At 45.3% G+C, this 21,659-nt stretch overlaps 1 protein-coding gene across 1 annotated transcript in view; it reads left to right on the top strand.

Annotated features, from left to right (window-relative positions):
• TAF1B (TATA-box binding protein associated factor, RNA polymerase I subunit B) overlaps nucleotides 1-21,659 on the top strand; it is a 254,378-nt gene that overhangs the window by 35,973 nt on the left and 196,746 nt on the right. The window contains exons 5-8 of the mRNA XM_082252374.1: nucleotides 3,338-3,433; nucleotides 7,483-7,621; nucleotides 11,176-11,362; nucleotides 20,648-20,747. Coding sequence (XP_082108500.1) covers nucleotides 3,338-3,433; nucleotides 7,483-7,621; nucleotides 11,176-11,362; nucleotides 20,648-20,747 — 522 coding nt within the window. The remainder of the gene's footprint in view (nucleotides 1-3,337; nucleotides 3,434-7,482; nucleotides 7,622-11,175; nucleotides 11,363-20,647; nucleotides 20,748-21,659) is intronic.

Genomic DNA, 21,659 nt, shown 5'->3' with positions numbered 1-21,659 from the left:
AGTCGAGTTCCAGTTCAACTATGTTGCGCGATCTGTCAACCACGGTTCAGACGCTCCAGGAGTTCGGATGGGCCATCAACTTTCAGAAGTCGACATTGCTCCTTTCTGTTCGTCTCCCTTATCTGGGAATGGTCCTGGACCCCGCCCATGCAAGAGTTTTCCTGCCGGAGGACATTCTCCGGACTCTGCTCAACGAGGTCAGGTCCCTCAGGGACAACAAATCCTCATCACTCAGGACCTGCATGCAGTCCCTAGGATTGATGGTGTCAGCCTTTGAGGCGGTCCCATTTGCACAGTTCCACACGCGATCTCTGCAAGGGGAGATCCTAGCCAGGTGGGACAGTCATCCTCAGTCATTGGATCGGAGGATATCTTTGAGTCACTGGGTCAGAGCGGACCTTCTGTGGTGGCTCCAGTCTCCGGCTCTGACGGAAGGGAAATCCTTCCGGCCGTTGCTTTGAACGGTGCTCACCACGGACGCCATCGGGGTGGCGATCTGGGCAAATTGTCTGCCCAGGGCACTTGGTTGGAGGAGGAATCCTCCCTACCGATACATGCCTGGGAACTAAGAACGATCAGACTCTGTTTGCTCCGTTGGAGGGATCGTCTTCAGGGCCGCCCTGTGCGGGTGCAGGCGGACTACACCACTGCGGTGGTGTACATCAATCACCAAAGGGGAACCAGGAGTGCCCGGGCGGCCAAGGAAGTGGCCAAGATTCTGCCTTGGGCCGAGACGCGAGGCTCGGTGCTTTCGGCAGTTCACATTCCGGGTATGGAACACTGGCAGGCCGACTATCGGAGTCGCCAGACCCCAGACCAGGGGGAATGGTCCCTATACCCGGAGGTATACGCGATGGCGCGCCTCCTCTAAACAACTAGGTGGGAAGGCTCGTGGCAAGAACACGCGATCCTCTGGTAGCCGCCTCGGACGCGCTGGTGGTGCCTTGGAATCAGTATCGCCTGATTTATGCCTTCCCCCCCCCCCCCCCGATCCATTTGTCACGGTTCCTTTGCAGGTTGGTCTCGGAACCGAGGTTGGTGGTCCTGGGGGCCTGGACTGGCCGCGCCGGTCTTGATACGCGGATGTCATGCAAATGGTCGTTGAGCCTCCCTGGCGTCTCCCCTTTCGAGACGATCTGTTGTCTCAGGGGCTGTTCTTTCATCCTGCTTTACAGTCGCTGGCCTTGACGGCGTGACTGTTAAAAGCCAGATCTTGAGAGATCGGGGTCTCTCGTCGGAGGTCACTCCTACCATGCTTAGAGCTAGGGAGGCCTCGTCTGGTAAGATTTATTATCGCACCTGGAAGGCTTGCTTCGCCTGTTGCAAATCGCGGGGTTTCCATCCTCTCTACTTTTCGGTGGCAAGGTCCTGCACTCCGGTGTGGACCTACGTCTTGCACTGCCCACTGTTGTGGGTCAGTTATCTGCGCTGGCCATTCTTTCCAGCACCCTTTGGCGTCAAATTCTTTGATCTGCGCCTTTACTCAAGGGATGCGTCATTTGGCCCCCTCGGTGGGCGCCCTTAACCCCTTGGGACTTGAATTTGGTTCTGTCATTTTGCAACGTCCTCCCTTTGAGAACATCCGGGAGATTCCTCTGCTTGCACTGTCACGGAAAGTTGCCTTTCTGGTGGCGATCACATCTGCTTGCAGTGTGTCGGAGTTGGCGGTCCTATCTTGCCGCTCCCCCCTACCTGGTGGTTCATGGGGATAAGGTGGTCTTGCGACCTCATCAATCCTTCTTTCCGAAGGTGGTGTCTGATGTCCATCTCCATAAGGATATTGTTTTGCTTTCGCTGTGTGCGAATCCTACGCATCCTACGGATTTTTGCCTTGCATTCCTTGGATGTTGTCAGGGTGATCAGGGTTACCTGTTGTCTACTGAATCCTTCAGAAGGTCGGATTCTCTTTTTTGCCCTTCCTGAGGGTCTAGGAAGGGTATGGCTGCGTCTGCGGCAACTGTTCCTGTCTGGTTCAGATGGACGATTGTACAGGCTTATCGCCTAGGGATCGGGTTCCGCCCTTCCCTGTCATGGCGCACTCTTTGGAGCGGAGGGTGCTTTTTGGGCTTTTCGCCATCAGGCGTCGGTGTCCTGGATGTGCAATGCGGCGACCTGGTCGTCCCTGCACACAGTTTACTAACTTGATGTTTTGGCATCGGCAGATGCCTCCTTTGGCCGCAAAGTTCTGTGTGCGGCAGTACTTTGGGGGAGACATGGCGTTTTTAGCCTGTCGCCTCCTGTGGGGGTTTTTTCCCCCTTGGTTATTTTACCTTCCTGGGTTTGTTCGCTCCTGTTGAGCTTTCCTGTTACCCAGTGGGTTACATTTCTGGTTCAGCTAAGGTTCCTTTATCTGACCTTGGGTGCTTCGTTACCTTGAGACGGTTTCCCACCCCTCATGTCTACACTGCTTTGGGACATCCCGTTGGTGAATACTATGTGAGGGGCGGCGACTGTCAGAGGACGTAAGAGAAAACTGAATTTTTGTAAAATCTTACCATAAAATTCCTTTCTCCGAGTCCTCTGACAGTCGCCGCCCCCGCCCCTCTTTTGGGGTTCATGGATTATCTACTGCTTTTTACCAAACTGAATTGGGAATGAGGCTAGCCGCAGGTATTGGGACAGCCCCCTGTAGGTGTGTCTATGCAAAGTTTTTTGTGTTTTTAACAAAATCTTCTGCCTAGCTTACTCCTGTGGATAAGCGGTCAATACCCATTGGTGAAGACTATGTGAGGGGCGGCGACTGTCAGAGGACTCAGAGGAAGGAATTTTACGGTAAGATTTTACAAAAATTCAGTTTTTTGCAGATGGCACACTGGTCTTTTTGGTAAAAATTATATCTAAAAATGATGCTGTGACTAGGGTTCAAACCTCTTAAGGAAGCAGTTAAGAAATAGCTGTCAGGAATGTTTATACCTATACAAAGCAATGTCCTTTTATCTGTGTTTAGCACAATGTCTGGTTGTATGGTTTTGTCGGTCCATAAATCCTACTTCAAAAAAGCCTTTGTTTCAATACACTGCAATGAAAATGGTCAATTAGCCAAAAAACAGCTGTGTGCATTTTGGAATAACTGGTTCTATAATAATAGACTATATCTATCTGTACTATAATTTATCAGTTCTAGATGTACAGTTGGCCACGGGAGCATAATAGAATGATTTGCATGGCTCCATCCACTTTTCTAAAATAAGCAATTATCTCTTATTTTTGGAGTCTTTGGCAGAAGTCAGACCTTCAAATATCTTCTTAAGAAGACGCTACTGTGTTGAACACAATGTAAAAAAGACTCTTAAATGTTCAGTGACTGACTTCTTCTTTTTGTATATGTTTACAACAGGATGAAGTTATATGCAATTTCTGGAGGCGTTATCTTCAAAAGACTCACGAAGCCTATTGCAACAGATCTACCTCAAAGAACCGGCAGCTGCCAATGGTGTGTAGAAAACGAAATATGAACATCCTAAGCCTACCGTATACTGATTACTAGCTGTTGGGGGTGTCTTTATGCCGTTTTAAAGGGATTCTATACACAATACTTTCTTGTGATTTTTATCTGACAGCAAGCAGCAATCTAATGCAGGAAGTGACTAAAAATAAAATTAGAAAAATCACTTTTTGATAGCCTTTAGGGCCACACCTGAATAGTGAGGTTTGGAAAAGAAAAATGGGGTACTTTAAACTGATTCCCACTTCTTTCACCAAATTCAGACGCCCCCTGTGGATCCCTACTTTCCACAGATATACACTACTGTGCAAAAGTTGTAGGCAGGTGTGAAAAAATGCTGTAAATTAAGAATGTTTTCAGATGTCCACTTCTGGACAGACTTCTCTGGACAGTAGATGGGTGTACCTAAGTCCCTCTGATTTCTGCCAGTTCTTTGCTGAAAGCACTGCTGGACATCTTCTCGTTTCAATATTTTTATTAAAGTTTAACAACTGTAAATACAAAACAGTGATGGTACATCAAAATCAAGTAGGCATACTAGCTGATAACAAAGGTCAGGTAACAGGTATTAGAAGTGGGCAGTAGGTCAGAATACGACCCGGTCGGACAGTATTAAGCGAATCAGGTTTCAGGTAATGAGGATAGAGGAATTAGCATAAGGTCATGGAACAATACAAAAACATGAGGAAACAAAACGAAGGGGGGGAACCCCCAAAATGCATGGCCACGACCCCTAAGACACCCCTAAAGGGAACATAATGTGTCTCAGAGGTAGTGTCATGCCTAAAAAGGATCTTACGTGAGAATAACCATAGCAAGCCCCTCATTACAGATTTATCTGAGAGACCTTGCTTTCCCTAATAACCTAAACAACAAATTGTAAAAACCCATAAACCTGGCTAATACACAAAGTCGGGTCTGTCCCCAAACGAATCGGAACATGGGGTAGGAGACCCCGACCCACCCGAACCCTATTGAAAAAGTAAAACCTGACTCTTTGTCCGCTGCAAAAACACTGAAGGAGTGAAAGAGAAGAAAAATTAAGTCAGGAAGGACAGAGAGGTGGAGAGAGTGAGCAGAGTGGTTTAGAGAGAGGAAGTGAGAGGGAGAAGGTTCCTGCGGCCCGTGCTCCGGCCGAGACGTGTGAAAAGTATGGTTGTAGTCGTCAAGATTAAATTTGGCAGGTCTTAGATGGATACATTTACGAAAGCCGCCCAAGGTTCCCAGATCTGCTTGAATTTTGTTTTTGAGTCATCCAAAATACTGAACATTTTCTCCTGAGTCATTATCCAGGAGATCTTATGTTTAGCAAGACGGAAAGAAACCGCAGGCTGCGGTGGCCCAACAGGGCATATATATCGGTGAAGGGTGAAGGGACAGGCCAGTAATTTGACGAACCATTCTAAAAATGCGCTGCCAAAATATCCTTATCCTGGGGCATTCCCAAGCTGGACATCTTCTGATGTCAAAGGGAAGTAAGCATGATGTGTCTTTCATCTGCTGCATTAAGTTTCTATGACCGACCACTGCATCTACGTTCCTCAGTGCTGCCCATTTCTTTGTGCTGCTTTAAAAGAGCTTAAACAGCACATTTTAAATCCCCAGTCTGTTTTGAAATCTTTGCCTGGGAGAGACCTTACTGATGCTATAACTACCTTGTGTCTTGTTGCTGTGCTCTGTCTTGCTGTGCTGACCTGTGACATGAAACTGGCTTCCACAACCTCCCCTTTAGTAGCAGGGTTTTAGCTGTTCCTCACTTAGGTTTAAGCCTCTTACACAGCTGTTTCTATTTCAATTAATGACTGTGTTTTTTAACCTACATATTAAATTGATGATCATTAGCACTTGCTTGGTATAATTGGTTAACCATACACCTGACTCTAATCCTATAAAATCCCTGTGTTTGTTCAAGTATAAGAACTAATGCTGGCTTAAAGCTAAAGGGTAGTCACGCCAAATATTGTTTTGATTTATATTTTTCTTCAGTTCACTCACTTTGCATTTTGTAGATTAATACAAATAAATAATTTAATAAATATATATGCAGTAGAAAGTATATATACACTGTTTGACAGGAAGACCCAGCTCGCAGTCTTGGCTCAAATTCATCCCAAAGATGAATTGATAAAATTTTCCCGTAGAGTTGAAGCTGTTCTAGCTGCAATGGGTGGGTCATCTCAATATTGAACCCTACTGACTAAGACTGGGATGCCATTAAAGTTCATGTGTGTGTAAAACGGCAGGTGTCCCAATACTTTTGACAATATAGTGTGTGTGTGTGTGTGAATATATGTATGTGTGTGTGTGTGTGTGTATATATATATATATATATATATATATATATATATATATAATATGTGTGTGTGTATGTATGTGTATGTGTGTATATATATATATATATATATATATATATATATATATATATATATATAATTTAAAAAATCTCAAATGACCTGACTTGAATACCCTGTGAATAGAGGAATATGCATGACGCCAGGCAACAATCACCCAAAAACTTTCCGGCCTAGTACACTTATATTCTAAAGCTAGCCATAGTTGACTCTGTTGTTTTTTTTATTCAAAGGTGAACAGATTCCCCATCTACACAAGGTAAATGGGGGAATTCTCCCCGCTGCGCTATTGTAGTCTGACAGAGGAGACTCCTGCACTGTCAGAATACATTGATCAGTTCTCCAGTCAATGGGCGGCAGGCACTGATCAAACTCATATTTTCCAGAGGTCCTGTTTGAGAGGAGTCACTCAATTGATCGACGACTCTTGAACGAGAATGGGCATAGATAGATCAAAATTTGGCCGGTCCCTGCTGAACTGGCTGAATATCAATCCATCTATGGCCATCTTAATAATCATTGCTAGTTTGTTCTTGCTCTGTGATCATTATAATTTCCCTGTTACTGTGCTGGGAGCATACAGATAATATAATTTGTGGCCATGTAAACATATCTTTTGCGATTTTATATATGGGTGCCATAACAGAGCCCTCGGTACTCATTAGGAGCACCTGCCAAAGAAATCTGACCTTATAGGCAGTAGGATTGTATCGAGTTGAATTGCTCCCAATATTAGGGGATTGTTCACATCACATCTGTTGATCTGCATCCTTTTGCACCCCACCGCACATGAAAACAATTATTTTCTATGGGGGAGATGTACTAAAACTGACGCACTCAGAATATGATGCAGCTGTGCATAGTAACCAATCGGCTTCTAACTTCAGCTTGTTAAATTAAGCTTTGTTTACACTTTTACACATTTGGACACAGTCGCATGACAAGTCGCAGCCCATTGATTTAGATCAGTGGTTCTCAAATCCGGTCCTCGGGACCCACCAACAGGCCAGGTTTGCAAGATAACTAAATTACATCACAGGTGATCTCATTTGCTTCTCAGTGATTGCAGTATTCTAGTCTGCATCCCCCAAGGTAATACTTAAAATCTGGCCTGTTAGTGGGTCCCGAGGACCGGATTTGAGAACCACTGATTTAGATGGAACCCATTAAAATGTATGCAACTTAGAAAAGGTTCCTGCACTACTTTGATGCAACTTGAGTGTAAAAGTCACACTCAAAATCGCACGACTTTGGAGTCCCTCAAGTGTTGGCGGAACCTTAAACCTAGAAGCTGGTTAGTTACTATGCACAGCTGCACCAGATTCTGTGTGCACCAGTTTCAATCTCCCCCAATGTGTCCAGTTCACACCATAATCTGTGCTGTGCAGAAAAATGCAGCTCTATGGTCATGATGTGAACAAGCCCTAAAGTGAACAATGCTTATTTTCCTAGCTGAATAGCACAGTCAATGTTGACTGTGCTGCTCTCATTCTTTTGCACACCTTCCCATACTATTATGATATTGTTAGCATTCCATGCATGTTTTTCTGTTCCTAATTCTTTTTATAAGTATTTATATGTAAAGAGTACATATGGCGGTAAACAACCATTAAATAGAAACTCCATGGTCAGAATCTGGCAATCAAGTAGTCATTTGAATATCCCACTCTTTGTGTTTTATGGCAGATGTCCCAAAGCAGTGCGTCAGACCTAGATAGTGGACCTGAAATTTTCAGTAGTGCCTTCTCTTCTGATACTGATGGAGAATCCATGTCCAATATTAGCCTTAACCTCCCACTTTCAGGGGGCTACACATCAGCATCAGGTAAGTTTATTTAATAAAACTCAGCTACGTGTCTAGGTTATGAATTATGATTTTTTTTTTGTTTAGGCAGATTAACTAGTTTGTGGTTCCCTCCCCCAAAATCCATTTTCATAGCTTCCTGCTGGTACTGCTAAGGACAAGTGAAGAGTGTCTTGTCTGTGTTGTGCTCCGCTCCATTCGCATACAGACAATCGCCAAGGAGCTCCTTCTCCTTTGCTGCCATTATTATACTCTGCAAACCTGTTTCCGTGTGGCTTGTTGCTTAGCAACCCGAATTAGGAAGGAGTGGAGATGTAAAGCTGGGGTGTGTTTTTGGGATAATGAAGGGTTTTGTGTTCTCTTTTCAGAAATGCATAAAAGTGTAAGCACTTTAATAATGAACAAAATGTGCACCGATCAGCCACAACATTATGACCCCTGAAAGATAAAGTGAATAACATTGATTATCTTGTTACAATGGCATCTGAAAAGAGGTGGGATATATTAAGCAGCAAGTGAACATGTTCCTGAAGATAATGTGTTGATAGCAGAAAAAAGACCTGTTGAGCGACTTTGACAAGGGCCAAATTGTAATGGCTGGACGATTGGGTCAGAGCAACTCCAAAACTGAAGCTCTTGTGGGATGTTTCTGGTCTCCATTGGTCAAGATCTACCAAAAGTGGTCCAGGCAAGGAAAACTTGTAAACTGGTGATAGGGTCATGGGCAGCCAAGGCTCATTGATGCAAGTGGAGAGTGCAGGCTGGCCCATGTAGTCCAATGTAGTGTAGCTCAAATTGCTGAAAAAGTTAATGCTGCTCTCAGGAGAGGTGTCAAAACACTCAGTGCATCGCAGTTTGTTGTTTATGCAGCTGTGTAGCCACAGACAGGTCAGGTGGCCCATGCGGACCCCTGTCCACAGCCAAAAGCCTACAATGTGTGCTTGAGCATCACAACTGTTCCATAGAGCAATGGAAGAAGGTGGCCTGGTCTGACTAATTGTTTTCTTTTACATCCTGTGGATAGCTGGGTGTTTGTGTGTTGATTGTCTGGAAAAGAGATGCCACCAGGATGCAGTATGGAAAGAAGGCAAGCCGGCGGAGGCAGTGTAATGCTACTGACGGCTCAGTGCCATATACCGCAACATACCTTCAGAATCCATGCCTCAATGGGTCAGGGCTGTTTAGGCAACAAAAGGGGGCCCTTTTCAATATTAGGTGGGTGTTATAATGTTATGGCTGATCAAAGCATAAACAGGCAGTGCCTTGCAGCGCTTACTATTTTATTGCAAGTTTACTGTACAGGGCCTAGCCTGATTGAAACCATTTGATTCGTTGTATTCTCGTATGATGTATAATATCCACAATGTTGCTTGTAGACAGAGACCATGTGATGTAGGTTGTTTAGCTGTTAGACAAGGAGCTCCGCGACAGGATTTTTATTTTGACAAGCAAGATGTACTTATTTATTACTTTATCATGTACAGTAAACCCCCGCTCCATCGCGGTTCAGTTTTTGCGGTCCCGGTATATTGCGTTTTTTTTTTTTGTAATGTTATTTTACTATATAAATCATTAAAAATTAAATATTTTTGTGTTTTCCATAGCTCTTGCTATGTCTCTCAGTATCTTTTATGTGTTTAAATGAGTTTCTATTGTTTTAAAAGTGCGATTAAAGACCTTAAAATGCTTTTACACGTACATTGACAGTAAAAAAAAACATGCCTACAATGCATTTTAATAGGGTTTTTCTATTTCGCGGATTTTCTCTTTTCGCGGCTGGGTCCGGAACGTAACCCCCGCAATGGAGGGGGGTTTACTGTAATATAGTAATGCTGGCACATGCTCCTTTTTTTTTTTTTTTTTTTATAGAATAATTTATTAGTTTTGTGGCACTACAGCAAAAATGTACACAGAGCATCATCAACCATTGATCCTCATAGGGCAAAAACAATCATAGACCATGTCAAAATAACATAGATTGCATCCAACAACAGGTTTACAATAATGACAAACTCTTGGAGGACTGGTACAAGCCAGCTTTCAATTAGCAACTAGGTAACATGAAATATTAAAGGGTAACTCCACCTTCCTGGGGAAAAAAATAGCAAATAAAGCATATACAATGGCGACAGAAATCATATTGTAATTGAATGTTATTCAAAATGACCTTTACTTTTCAATCTGCAGCTGTTGTAATTTTCTGAAAATGCAATGCAATATGGCTACCTGGAGATGTTCTGTACACAGAATGTGTACTGACCACACCCCAGAAACATCATTTCCTGCTTGTGTGATTGGCTCATCAATTTTCTTAGAAGTCTCCCTAAGATACAAGTCAGATTTCTGGCATCCCCCTGCAACAAAAATGTAATTTTTGATGCCATGCTCCCAATAGGAACATGTCTAAAGGGCTGCAGGCCCAGCAGCTTTCCTAATTAGAGGTGTGCAACTTCCACAGCTGACATATAATTATGAAACCACTCCCATTAGACCCAATCAGCACAAAGGAACAAACATGGATTTTTTTCAGAATGACAAAAGGTAGGAATCTGCAATAAAGTTTGTTAAAATCCTTGTAATGTACAGAGATCACCCAGAGGGGAATGTTTTTTTTTTTTTTTTTTCTCCCCCCAATAAAAGTGGAGTTACACTTTAACTAAGAAGAAGGGCCAAGTGCAGGTCCAGTCCCCCTTAAAGTTATCGTCAATGATTACCTTGTAAAACACATTCAGTTTAAATAGAAATGAAAGGCAAAACATTTATGTATAGGTATAAAAAGAAATATAAATACCTTTTTTTTGTAAGTGATCACATTCTCTCGGTTCTCAGCTGCATAAGAGCTAGGGGAAGGAGAAGCAGCAGTACACTGAGCTTCCCAGTGAATGGCTGTGCAGCAGGGGTAGGGTGGCGCAAGTCTGATCATTGGAGGAGCGCACACTGAGTTTCCAGCATGGCTAGAGAACTGCCCACGGTGGGAAAGCAAGGGGACTAGCAGGAACACCAGGAATTTTACACACTGGAAGCATTACAAAGAGAAGAGGATAATTTCTCATACAAGTACATAATACAGCAGACACAAATCAGGAATATGAAGTGTTGGGGTTACAAATGCTTTAAAGTATTCATGTACGTAGGGTTACCAATGAAGAGTTGGTGAAAGTGCTTGGGGGGCAGTGGAGGGGGGCCTGGAAGGGGCGTTGACTTGGCACAACACAGGGACAGGTGTTGATTCAAATCACCCAAGAAAAGGTAGATGTGGTAAAGTCGAAAAATTAATCTGTGTAAACCACAATTCCCTAAATTTAGTGAAGCTTTCTTTCGTGTTGGCCAGTGCCTCTTCCATCCTCAGCTGGCACATGCTGTTAGTTTATTTGATATGTAAATTTTTTTGATCATCCATACGAAGTATTGGCAGAGTATACACAGAGGTTGTTAAAGTTTTTTTATTATGATTAAAATGATGCAATTTTTATTTATCTAGTGGTTTTAATTCAGCAGTCATTGTTCATTTGTTTACAATATGCATACATTAAATGTAACGTATACTTGTTTAATGTAATGTTCTTTGGATTCAGATACAAACCCCACAAGCACAGCAGCTTCTGTAAGTGCCTCAAGTGTCTGTTCAGGGTCAGTAGATGGGACGGTCCACAAGGCTAAGAAAAGATCAGTGAAGAAAATGTCCATGCCTATGACACTGGCCTTCTGCTACCTCGCTCTGCTTTGGTTGAGAGAATCTATCACTTTGTCCGATTTACTGAGGTAAGAACGAAGTATAGGGTAGGCCTCCATGTGTCACACTAGAAATTAATAAGTGAGTGGGGGGGGGGGGGGGAACCATCATCCTAACACTAGAAATTCAAAAGCAGAATTGGGCCCTATTTGTGGCAACAAATGTCCCATCTCCCTCTCCAATCAAGCCGCCTCAGCTGGTATGAGGGTCAGCCATAATGGTTTGAGGCCCAGTTCCCTACTGTGTGGGTTCAACTGCTATCTGGAGTGTAAAGCCCGTACACACGTACCGATCGTCGGCCGTAAATATTCGGCCGACGACCGATCGGCCGATTGTAGGCTTGTTAGTATGATGCTTCCGACAGCCGACAGCGCATTTTTGGCCGAACAGAATCTGTCGTGCAGGCATTAAAATTTTTGTTGGCCAACACCAGAACGGCCGATTGTTCGCCAGTCAGTACAGAATTCCTCCGACATTTAGGAGATTTGCAAGACTGGGCATGCTCAGAGAAGAAAAAAGACATGGAAAGTTAACCATCACATGACATCACTTCTGCAGTCGGCTGTTGTTGGCCGACAAAATTTGTGTGCAGTCTTTTGCAGTTTTCAACCAACAGGACAGCCCTGGACAAAAGACGGCCGATCATTCGGCCGACGATCATTACGTGTGTATGGGGCTTAACAGTTATGGGGGAATGGTTGGCTAGTCCTCTGGACAGAATGTCAGTAGATTGAACATAAAGTAGTATATTATTTGTACTTATGGCTAGGTCTACCAAGAATTATATGATTTGGAAAAATATTATATTGATAATCCTGAGGATTTGATCTCCTCCACAAATTATGTTGTGCTACACGGTGTCCCTTTTGTAGATGGGGGGGGGGGGGGGGGGGACAGTGTCTGTTGTCATGCCAGCACCCACAACTGGAGTGTGGATCACAACCATAAATGTTATAATGCTTTGCGTAAGCAGCAAATAATATACATTAGTCTGAAGGAGATCTATTCTTTAAAGGTACACCAAACTAAAAAAAAAATACACTGCCAAGTTATAAGTAAGAATTAGTTGGAGCCAACCAATATTATTTAGCTTCTGGGGAAAAAATATTTCTCTTTCATTCATTAAAGGATACAGCTCCTGATCATCTTAAAATTTGGGTTATACTGCCCCCCTTCAGGAGTAGAACACTAGGCAGAAAAAAAAACAACTGACTACGCCTATGGGTAGTCCCAGGAGGTATACTCCCCCGCCCCCCCCCTTCTCTGTTATAGTTACTCAGTTTTTTTCTGCCTAGTCAGGTGTTGGACCTTGTTTGTTGCTGGGATCTGTTCCTGGCAATTTTTTACTTTTCAATTGATTTTTTTTTTCCGGCAAGATATACAATCAACTGCCGGACTGGGCGACAGGCTGGATAATCTAGATCCAGTGGTCACCCCAGTCAGGCTAGTGAGCGTGCGCACACCTTGGCTCCGCGCTAGGTTGGCCCGACATAGCCCTACCAGACAGGGGCTGGCCTGCAACTTAAATGCCTCGCAAAGTCACAAACGACCGGGTCTCGGCCTGCGTCACAGCGTTTTCTCCCGGCCGACAGCCCCCCATTTTGATGGGTAGGAGGCTCTGTCTGGAGTGGTGCCCATCTGGTTCCTGGTATAGTAGTAGCTGTCCCCCCCCCCCCCCTCCCCCTGGGGGTTTTTGGAGGGGACGGGGGATGTAGGCACTCCCTCCTCTCTGTCTGTTGGTCCCTGTGCGTCATCTAGCCCCCCCATCCACCCCCCCACCTCCCTCTTTCCCCTCCCCTTCTAACTTGGGGTAGTGGGGTGGTCTGGCCTACCTGCTGGGGCAGGGTGCAATACTGGTGATGGGAGGCGGAGGTGCGCCGTCAGCAACTGGGTGATCGGCTGTGAGCGACTGTACCTGGTAGGGGCTCCTGCCTGGTCCCCTCCTTCCCTTCTGTGCCTTGCCTTGGGCTCCAGGGATCCCTCCTAGAGCCGCACAGGGCCGCCATTTTGTTGTGTTCTGTATCTCACAAAAGTGAGTACACCCCTCACATTTTTGTAAATACTTTATTTGATCTTTTCATGTGACAACACTAAAGAAATGACACTTTGCTACAATGTAAAGTGGTAAGTGTACAGCTTTTATAAAAATGTAAATTTGCTGCCCCCTCAAAATATCTCAACACGCAGCCAATAATGTCTAAACCGCTGGCAACAAAAGTGAGTACACCCCTAAGTGAAAATGTTCAAATTGGGCCCAAAGTGTGAATATTTTGTGTGGCCACCATTCTTTTCCAGCACTGCCTTAACCCTCTTGGGCAGGGAGTTCACCAGAGCTTCACAGGTTGCCACTGGAGTCCTCTTCTGATCCTCCATGACGACATCATGGAGCTAGTAGATGTTAGAGACCTTGTACTCCTCAACTTTCCATTTGAGGATGCCCAACAGATGCTCATGGGGTTTAGGTCTGGAGACCTTTTTGGCCAGTCTATCACCTTTACCCTCAGCTTCTTTAGCAAGGCAGTCGTTTTGGAGGTGCGTTTGGGGTCGTTATCATGTTGGAATACTGCCCTGCGGCCCAGTCTCAGAAGGGAGGGGATCATGCTCTGCTTCAGTATGTCACAGTACATGTTGGCATTCATGGTTCCCTCAATGAACTGTAGCTCCCCAGTGCCTGCAGCACTTATGCATCCCCAGACCATGACACTCCCACCACCATGCTTGACTGTAGGCAAGACACAGTTGTCTTTGTACTCCTCACCCGGTGTCAAGCCACACACGCTTGACACCATCTGAACCTAATAAGTTTATCTTGGTCTCATTAGACCACAGGGCATTGTTCCAGTAATCCATGTACTTAGTCTGCTTGTCTTCAGCAAACTGTTTGCAGGCTTTATTGTGCATCATCTTTAGAAGAGGCTTCCTATTGGGACAACAGCCATGCAGACCAATTTGATTCAGTGTGCAGCGTATGGTTGAGCACTGACAGGCTGACCCTCCTCCCCCAACCCTTCAACCTCTGCAGCAATGCTGGCAGCACTCATATGTCTTCTTTCCCAAAGACAACCCTTTTGTATAGGACGCTGAGCACGTGCACTCAACTTCTTTGGACGACCATGGCGAGGCCTGTTCTGAGTGGAACCTGCCCTGTTAAACCACTGTATGGTTTTGGCCTCCGTCCTGCAACTCAGTTTCAGAATCTTGGCAATCTTCTCATAGCCTAGGCCATCTTTATGTAGAACAATTCTTTTATTTCAGATCCTCAGAGAGTTCTTTGCAATGAGGTGCCATGTTGAACTTCTAGTGACCAGTATGAGAGAGTGAGAGCGATAACACTAGATTTAACACACATGCTCTCCATTCACACCTGACACCTTATAATACTAACAAGTCACATGACACCGGATAGGGAAAATGGCTAATTGGGCCCAGTTTGGACATTTTCACTTAGGGGTGTACTCACTTTTGTTGCCAGCAGTTTAGACATTAATGGCTGTGTTGAGATATTTTCAGGGGGCAGCAAATTTACACTGTTATACAAGCTGCACACTCACTACTTTACATTGTAGCAGCACACTCACTACTTTACATTGTAGCAAAGTGTCATTTCTTTAGTGTTGTCACATGAAAAGATATAATAAAATATTTACAAAAAATGTGAGGGGTGTACTCACTTTTGTGAGATACAGCGGCCATGTTTGTGGAGTCCAGCGACCATTTTGCGTTGGTCTGGCATTCAAAATAGCGGCGGCCATGACAACAAAGGAGGCTTCTGGGTGGCGATATTGGCAGTGGGAGCCCCTCCTTATCCCCTGGTGCTGACTCCTAGGTCTCTACCCTTCTGGACGCAGCACGTGGAGAACACTGCAGCCTGGTGCTGCCAGTGCCTGCCTGGTGTGGTGGCGAGTCTGGTGAGGGCCTTCCTCTCTCGACTGGGTGGTGTTACCCGCGTGGTGGGGTTGTCCCTTAGCGATGTTTCCCAACCATACATTGATGCACTGACCGCAGTCCTGGAGTCCAATGTGTCCCAGGTGGAGTTGGCTTTTGGGCCGCGGGCTAGTAAAAATACCCCCCCCCCTCCAAAATCTGTCTCATCAGATCCTGAATCTGATATCGCTGCTGTGGACGTGGCCATTCTGCTGGGTCTGCGGCCACGTAACCTGACTTTTTTGATAGTGAGGATGATTCCTCCACACCTGTAACTACACATGAAAATCCGCTGGTGGACGCGCTGATTGTGCGAGAAACTTTAAAAATGGAGGACGCACAAAGCTGTGGCAGAGGCATCGGTTCCCTTTGACACTCACAAAGGCATCTGGTGCGGCGAAGGTATTTCCCTTCTCCTCCTATTTTGATAGATTTGTCGCAAAAGAGTGGGAATGTCCAAAACGTCCCTTTGTGGTCCCTAAGTGATTTGCAATGAGGTACCCTTTTTGAAGAGTCCCTCTTTAAAAAGTGGAATGTTCCACCGGTGGTGGTTCCATTGGTTTCCAGGGTGAATAAGGCAACCATGATTCTGGTTTAAGAGTCTCTGGCCTTTAAGGATCTGGCTGAAAGGAAGGTGGAGGCTGTGGCCTGCAATATGTACACTGTTGTGGGTTCGGCACTTAGGCCTGTGTTCACCATTGCCCTGGTGTCGCAAGCTCTGACAGAGAGGGCTAAACTTTTACGCCATGACCTGGAGGGTGAGCAGCTCCCCCTGGCCTTCGCTGAGATGGCGGACCAGTTGGTCCAGGGGCCGCAGTTTATCTGTGATGCCTCTTTGGATGCGGTTCCCCTGATTTCTAGACTGTCTCTTTTGGCAGTGATCCTTAGGCGTGTTTTGTGGCTCAAATGCTGGTCTGCAGACCAGACCTCCTATAAAAAAAAAAAAACCCTTAACTGATCTTTCTTTTCAAGGAGATCGCCTGTTTAGAGCTACCCTGGATGACATCATTAAGAGTCTCACAGGGGGGGAAGAGTACTTTTCTTCCGTGGGCTAGTAAGGGTAAGAAACCTCCTCGTAGATGTGGCCTGTCCTTCTCAGCTCACAAGAAGTTTTTTTGTCCCTCAGGGTTGGCTGAGAAGGGTTCAAAGCCTTTTTAAGACCTCCAAGGGACCTTGGTCTGGCAAGCTGAGAGTGGGATTCTCCAGACCTACGGACAAGGCTCCTTCAGCATGAAAGTGCGCCCTCACCCTTGCCTAGGGTGGGGGGACGTCTTTGCTGGTTCCCAAATCCGTGGTTTTCCTTGGTGCAAGACAAGTGAGTCCACAAAGTGATACGGTCCGGCTACAAGATCGAGTTTCGTTCTTACCCTCTGGAAAGGTTCTTTCCTTCCATTGTGTGTCTGTCCCGGGACCGATTTACAGGCTCTCTTTGGGACGGTGCAAGACCTGTTACTTCAGGGGGTGATTCTCCTGGTTCTGACCTTTCAGAGGTTTTATTCTAACCTATTCACGGTCCCAAGGAAAGGGGGCAAGGTGTGTCCAATTCTGGATCTCAAGGACCTGAACTGCTCTGTGCGGGTACAGAAGTTCAGAATTGAGTCCATTCGCATACTGGTGGCATCCCTGCATCAGGAGGATTTCCTGGCCTCTATCGACATCAAGGACACTTATACATTCCAATATGTGTCTGTCACCAGCGCTTCCTTCACTTTGCTGTGGGAGAAGAACATTTTCAATTTGTGGCTTTACCCTTTGGTCTCGCCTCCGCTCCTTGAGTCTTCACAAAAGTGTTGGCCCCGGTGCTGGCATTGTTACAGTGGGGGATCGCAGTACTGAGCTACTTGGACGACCTTCTCCTGCGAGCGGAGTCCCCTACTGCTCTGGTAGACAATGGAAATCCCTATATGGACTCCGAGGGAGTTCGACTGGCTTCTGAATCATCAGTCTGCTCTGGTTCCTTCCAAGAATTTGTACTCTCTAGGTCTGACTCTATACTCTGCTCCAGCCAGAGTGTTCCTTCCTCTAGTCAAACTCCAGAAATTACATGCTGCAATTCATCTCTCGCTGCCCAGCAGGTGGTCTTCCCTCCGGACTTGCATGCGGGTGCTGGATCTGATGGTTTTCACCTTCGAGGCGGTCCTGTTTGCACAGTTCCATACGAGGTCCCTGCAAAGGGAGATCTTGGCCAAATAGGACAAGTGTCCGAAGTCTCTGGACAATCGGATCCAGCTGAGCCGGGAAACAAAAGGGTCCCTGATCTGTTGGCTTCGCTCTCCGGCTCTTCGACAGGGCAAATAGTTCCTCCCCTTCTATTGGACAGTGGTCACCACCGACGCCAGTCTGTCTGGGTGGGAAGGTGTCAGTGGGCTGGAGCTCCGCTCAGGGGGTCTTAACACTGAAAGAGTCCAAACTACCAAATAAATGTCCTGGAACTCTGAGCGATCAGGCTGTGCCTGGATCAATGGACAGATCGTTTACAGGGGTGTCCAGTGCGAATTCGGCCGTGGCTTATGTCAATCACCAGGGGGGGGCACAAGAAGTGTTTCGGCAGTTCTGGAGGTAGCCAGCATTCTACAGTGGGCAGAACGCTTCATTCCGGCCCTCTCCGCTGTACACATTCCAGGGTTGAAAAACTGGCAAGCGGATTATCTCAGTCGGCAGGCATTGGACCAAGGGGAGTGGTCCCTTCATCCGGAAGTGTTTCATCAGTTGTGTCTCTGGTAGGGCACTCCTGAGGTGGATCTGTTGGCATCTCGGCTCAACAGAAAGGTGCTAAGGTTTGTGGCATGGTCACGGGATCCTCTGGCGGACGCCACAGATGTGCTGGTGGCCCCATTTGGCCAGTATCGTCCAGTTTACGCCTTCCCTCCTCTTAAGCTTCTGCCAGGATTCTTGCACAGGATCGAGGCATAAGGGATTCTGGTCATTCTAGGGACTCCTGATTGGCCTCTCTGGTCTTGGTACGCCGACCTGCTGCGGCTGGTCACCGACATCCCTTGGAGACTGCCTCTCAAGGAGGATCTGCTGTCCCAAGGGCCAATCTCTCATCTTGCTTTACAGTCGCTGGCTTTGACGGCTTGGCTGTTGAAAGCCAGGTGCTGAAGGATAGAGGTTTGTCTGGGTCGGTAATTCCAACACTGTTAAAAGCTAGAAAGTCTACCTCTAAGAAGATCTACCATCATATGTGGAAAGCGCACATTTTTTGGTGTGAGTCACTTGGGGTTCACCCTCGCTTTTTCTCAGTGGCTCGGATCTTGGCCTTCCTTTTTAACGGGGGGTTGAACATTGGCTTAGAGTACCATCAAGGGCCAGGTGTCGGCCTTGGCGGTCTTCTACCTACCTTTTTTATTCAGGGGGTTCAACATTTGACTCCTCCAGTGTGGTCTCCGCTACCGCCTTGGGATCTCAGCTTGGTGCTTTCAGTCCTCCAGAAGCCTCCCTTTGAAAATATTCAGGAGATTCCCCTGCTTACGCTGTCCCAGAAGGTGCCCTTTTTGGTGGCCATAACCTCTGCTCGCAGGATGTCCGAATTGGCGGGGTTATCTTGTTGCTCCCCTTACGTGGTGGTCCACAAAGATAATGTGGTTCTTCGCCCCTGACATCGTTCCTTCCAAAAGTTGTCTCTGATTTCAATTTGAATGAGGACCTTGTGTTGCCTTCCCTGTGTCCCAGGCCGAAACATCTTAGGGAAGTGGCGTTGCATGTCCTGGATGTGGTTGGAGAAATTTGGGTGTACCTGGCAGCTGCTGAGTCTTTTTAGGAAGTCAGACTCACTATTTTTGCTTATGGATGGGCCTCGAAAAGCACTGTCTGCTTCTTTTGTGACCATTTCCAGATGGATCAGTCAGACATTGACTCAGGCCTATTCTATCAAGGGTCAGGTTCCTCCGTTCCCTGTCAAGACACACTCTACTCGGGCGGTCAGTGCTTCCTGGGCCTTCTGTCATCAGGCATCAGTGACGCAGGTTTGCAAGGCGGCCACCTGGTCGCCGGTGCACACTTTCACAATATTCTATAAAGTGGACATGTTCAGATCTGCGGATGCTGCTTTTTGCCATAAGGTTTTGCAGGCCTGTTCCCTCTTTGGGGGTGTAATGTTTCAGGTGGGCTCCAGTTGTTTGGTTGAGCCCCTGTTACCGGGTTGGCTATGGTTTAGCCTTGGGAATTTTTCTTGCTGTTTCCGCCCCTCATGTTTGACATTGCTTTGGGACATTCCAATGGTCAAGAAGATCAGGAGCTGTGTCTGTCAATGAATGAAAGAGAACATGGGATTTTTGACTTGCCAAAAAAATCTATTTCTCTGATCATTGATGGACACAGCACCCACCCTCTATGGAGTTGTAATACTTCTGACACTGCTTGTAACTGAGTACCTATAGCAGAGAGGGGAGTATACCTCCTGGGACTGCCCATAGGCGTAGTCAGTCTTTTTTTTTCTGCCTAGTGTCCTACTTCTGTAGGGGGCAGTACAACCCAATAGTCAAGAATATCAGGAGCGGTGTCCGTCAATGTACATCAGAGAATTTGATTTTACGGTAAGTCAAAAATCCAATTTTTTTGGAACTAACCTGTTCCATCATTCATTCAATAAAAATTAGTAAGTAAGCAAATAAAGGGCAAATGCAGAAGTCTTGCTATTTATCATTTATGTTCTAGCTTAAAGTAAACCTGAAATGTACAATTACTTTTCCAATACTCTCAACACATATCAGCCGCTTGCTTGATGTCTCTTAAGGAGCATACATAGTCAATGAACGCATTTCCAGGCGTATCTATCTGCCTTTTCATCAGCCAGCATTGTGTTCCCTGTCATCGCGGTTGCTTTCTGATCATGTCCAGATAGCACTTGTTGTAATCGTTTAGATAATTTTAAGTCCTTGTGATCTTATGGAAATAGTTAAAAAATTGTTCTGTTTTTAAAATTGCTTTTGGTTTGACACCTTTAAAAATCCCAACATTTATTTTTGGTTCTTTTTCATTTGCATCATTAAGGGATGGGGGGTGGTGCCTCTGGCTCCCCCTCATGCCCTTAACATTTTACTCAAATGATTAAAGTGTTTCTATAGTTAGAAAATAAATCCTAAAAAATTATTTATGTCCCACTGAAGAGGTTTCCTCTTTGCTTCCTTCCAGTTTTGGAAATCAATTACAGAGGGGAAGTGAAGATGAAGGTGCCCTAAGCAGAACATATAGGGGAAGTGTGTGAATGAGAGAGGAAATTGGTAAAATATTTTAGGGATCATAAAATGAAAATCACTGGAGGAAACAACAGCAAAAAAGATATATTATGAGTAGGAACCTGCCATTACTACAGTTTATAAAATGTTTTTCCTTTTTTACTAAAAATGTATTATTGTAGTTAAATATTATAGTTTGGTTATATTTTACAGGCTGGTCCTCAACCGTCATGTACCATACTTCAACCCAGAGCAGTATTTCCCTGAGCAGACCAAAATCTGTTGGCTAGATTCTCAAATCTTTCGAGTCCAGGTATGGATTACTCTTATTGAATCTTCGATAGTGTTTTGTAAACTAGACTGTGTGATGAACTCAACCACTTTCATCGCTCACAGGCCAGCCTGTATCCTCCTTGATTCCCTACTGCCAGCCCTGGAGTCCATTCTTCTCTGTAGTCTACCATCCAAATAATGGGCCGCACACCGAAAACATTCAACTCCAGCCTAGGTTTATTGCAGTAACAGCACAACGTTCACTCCCACTCAAAGCCATGGCCCCAAGATGTTTTACTCAAAGCCAGGCTTAATCCTGGGGATGCTTAGGCCCTACTATGGGTGCAACATGTTGAGGCAATAGCTTTGGGTGGAAGTGAACATTTTGTTTTAGTTGCAATAAACTTTGGCTGGAGTTCAAACTCTTTTTAGTGTACAGCCTGTGGACTGTGTGATATTTTGTGTGTCTGCACGTAATCAACTTGTAAAAAAAATATTAAGGATGTTCCATAATCAAGGTGGTTGTGGTCTCTCTTTTATTTATTTTTTTTTCCTTTTAAATCTCTTCTTTTTTTCGATCATGTCATAGAAACAGGGAGTGAGATTAAAAGTCCCTATCAAACATACAAACTGCAGTAAAGGTTTTATATAGGATTTACTCCTTTCAACTCTATCCAAAACAAAATAAAATGTTTTGGCTAGTGATCCACTGTCATGTATAAAATATAGAGTACACAAAACTAGAGACAGAATATGCATTGACTTTGTCTTACTCTAACTAGGGGTTACCCAGCACTGCAGAGGTTAGAGTGGACTTTTCAGCAAATTGTAGTCTATATGAATAATGACAAAACATACAGCATTAGTTTAAAAAACCGAAAACATGCACTTTTTAATTGTATCTAAAGCCATTTTATATCCCCTAGTAAGTGTGAGATACAACCCTTGTCAG

Source organism: Pelophylax lessonae (genome assembly GCF_965119305.1).
Source record: "Pelophylax lessonae genome assembly, chromosome: 3".
NCBI lineage: Eukaryota > Metazoa > Chordata > Amphibia > Anura > Ranidae > Pelophylax > Pelophylax lessonae.
Note: the sequence above shows the minus strand (reverse complement) of the source record. Positions and strands in the feature narration are given on the sequence as shown.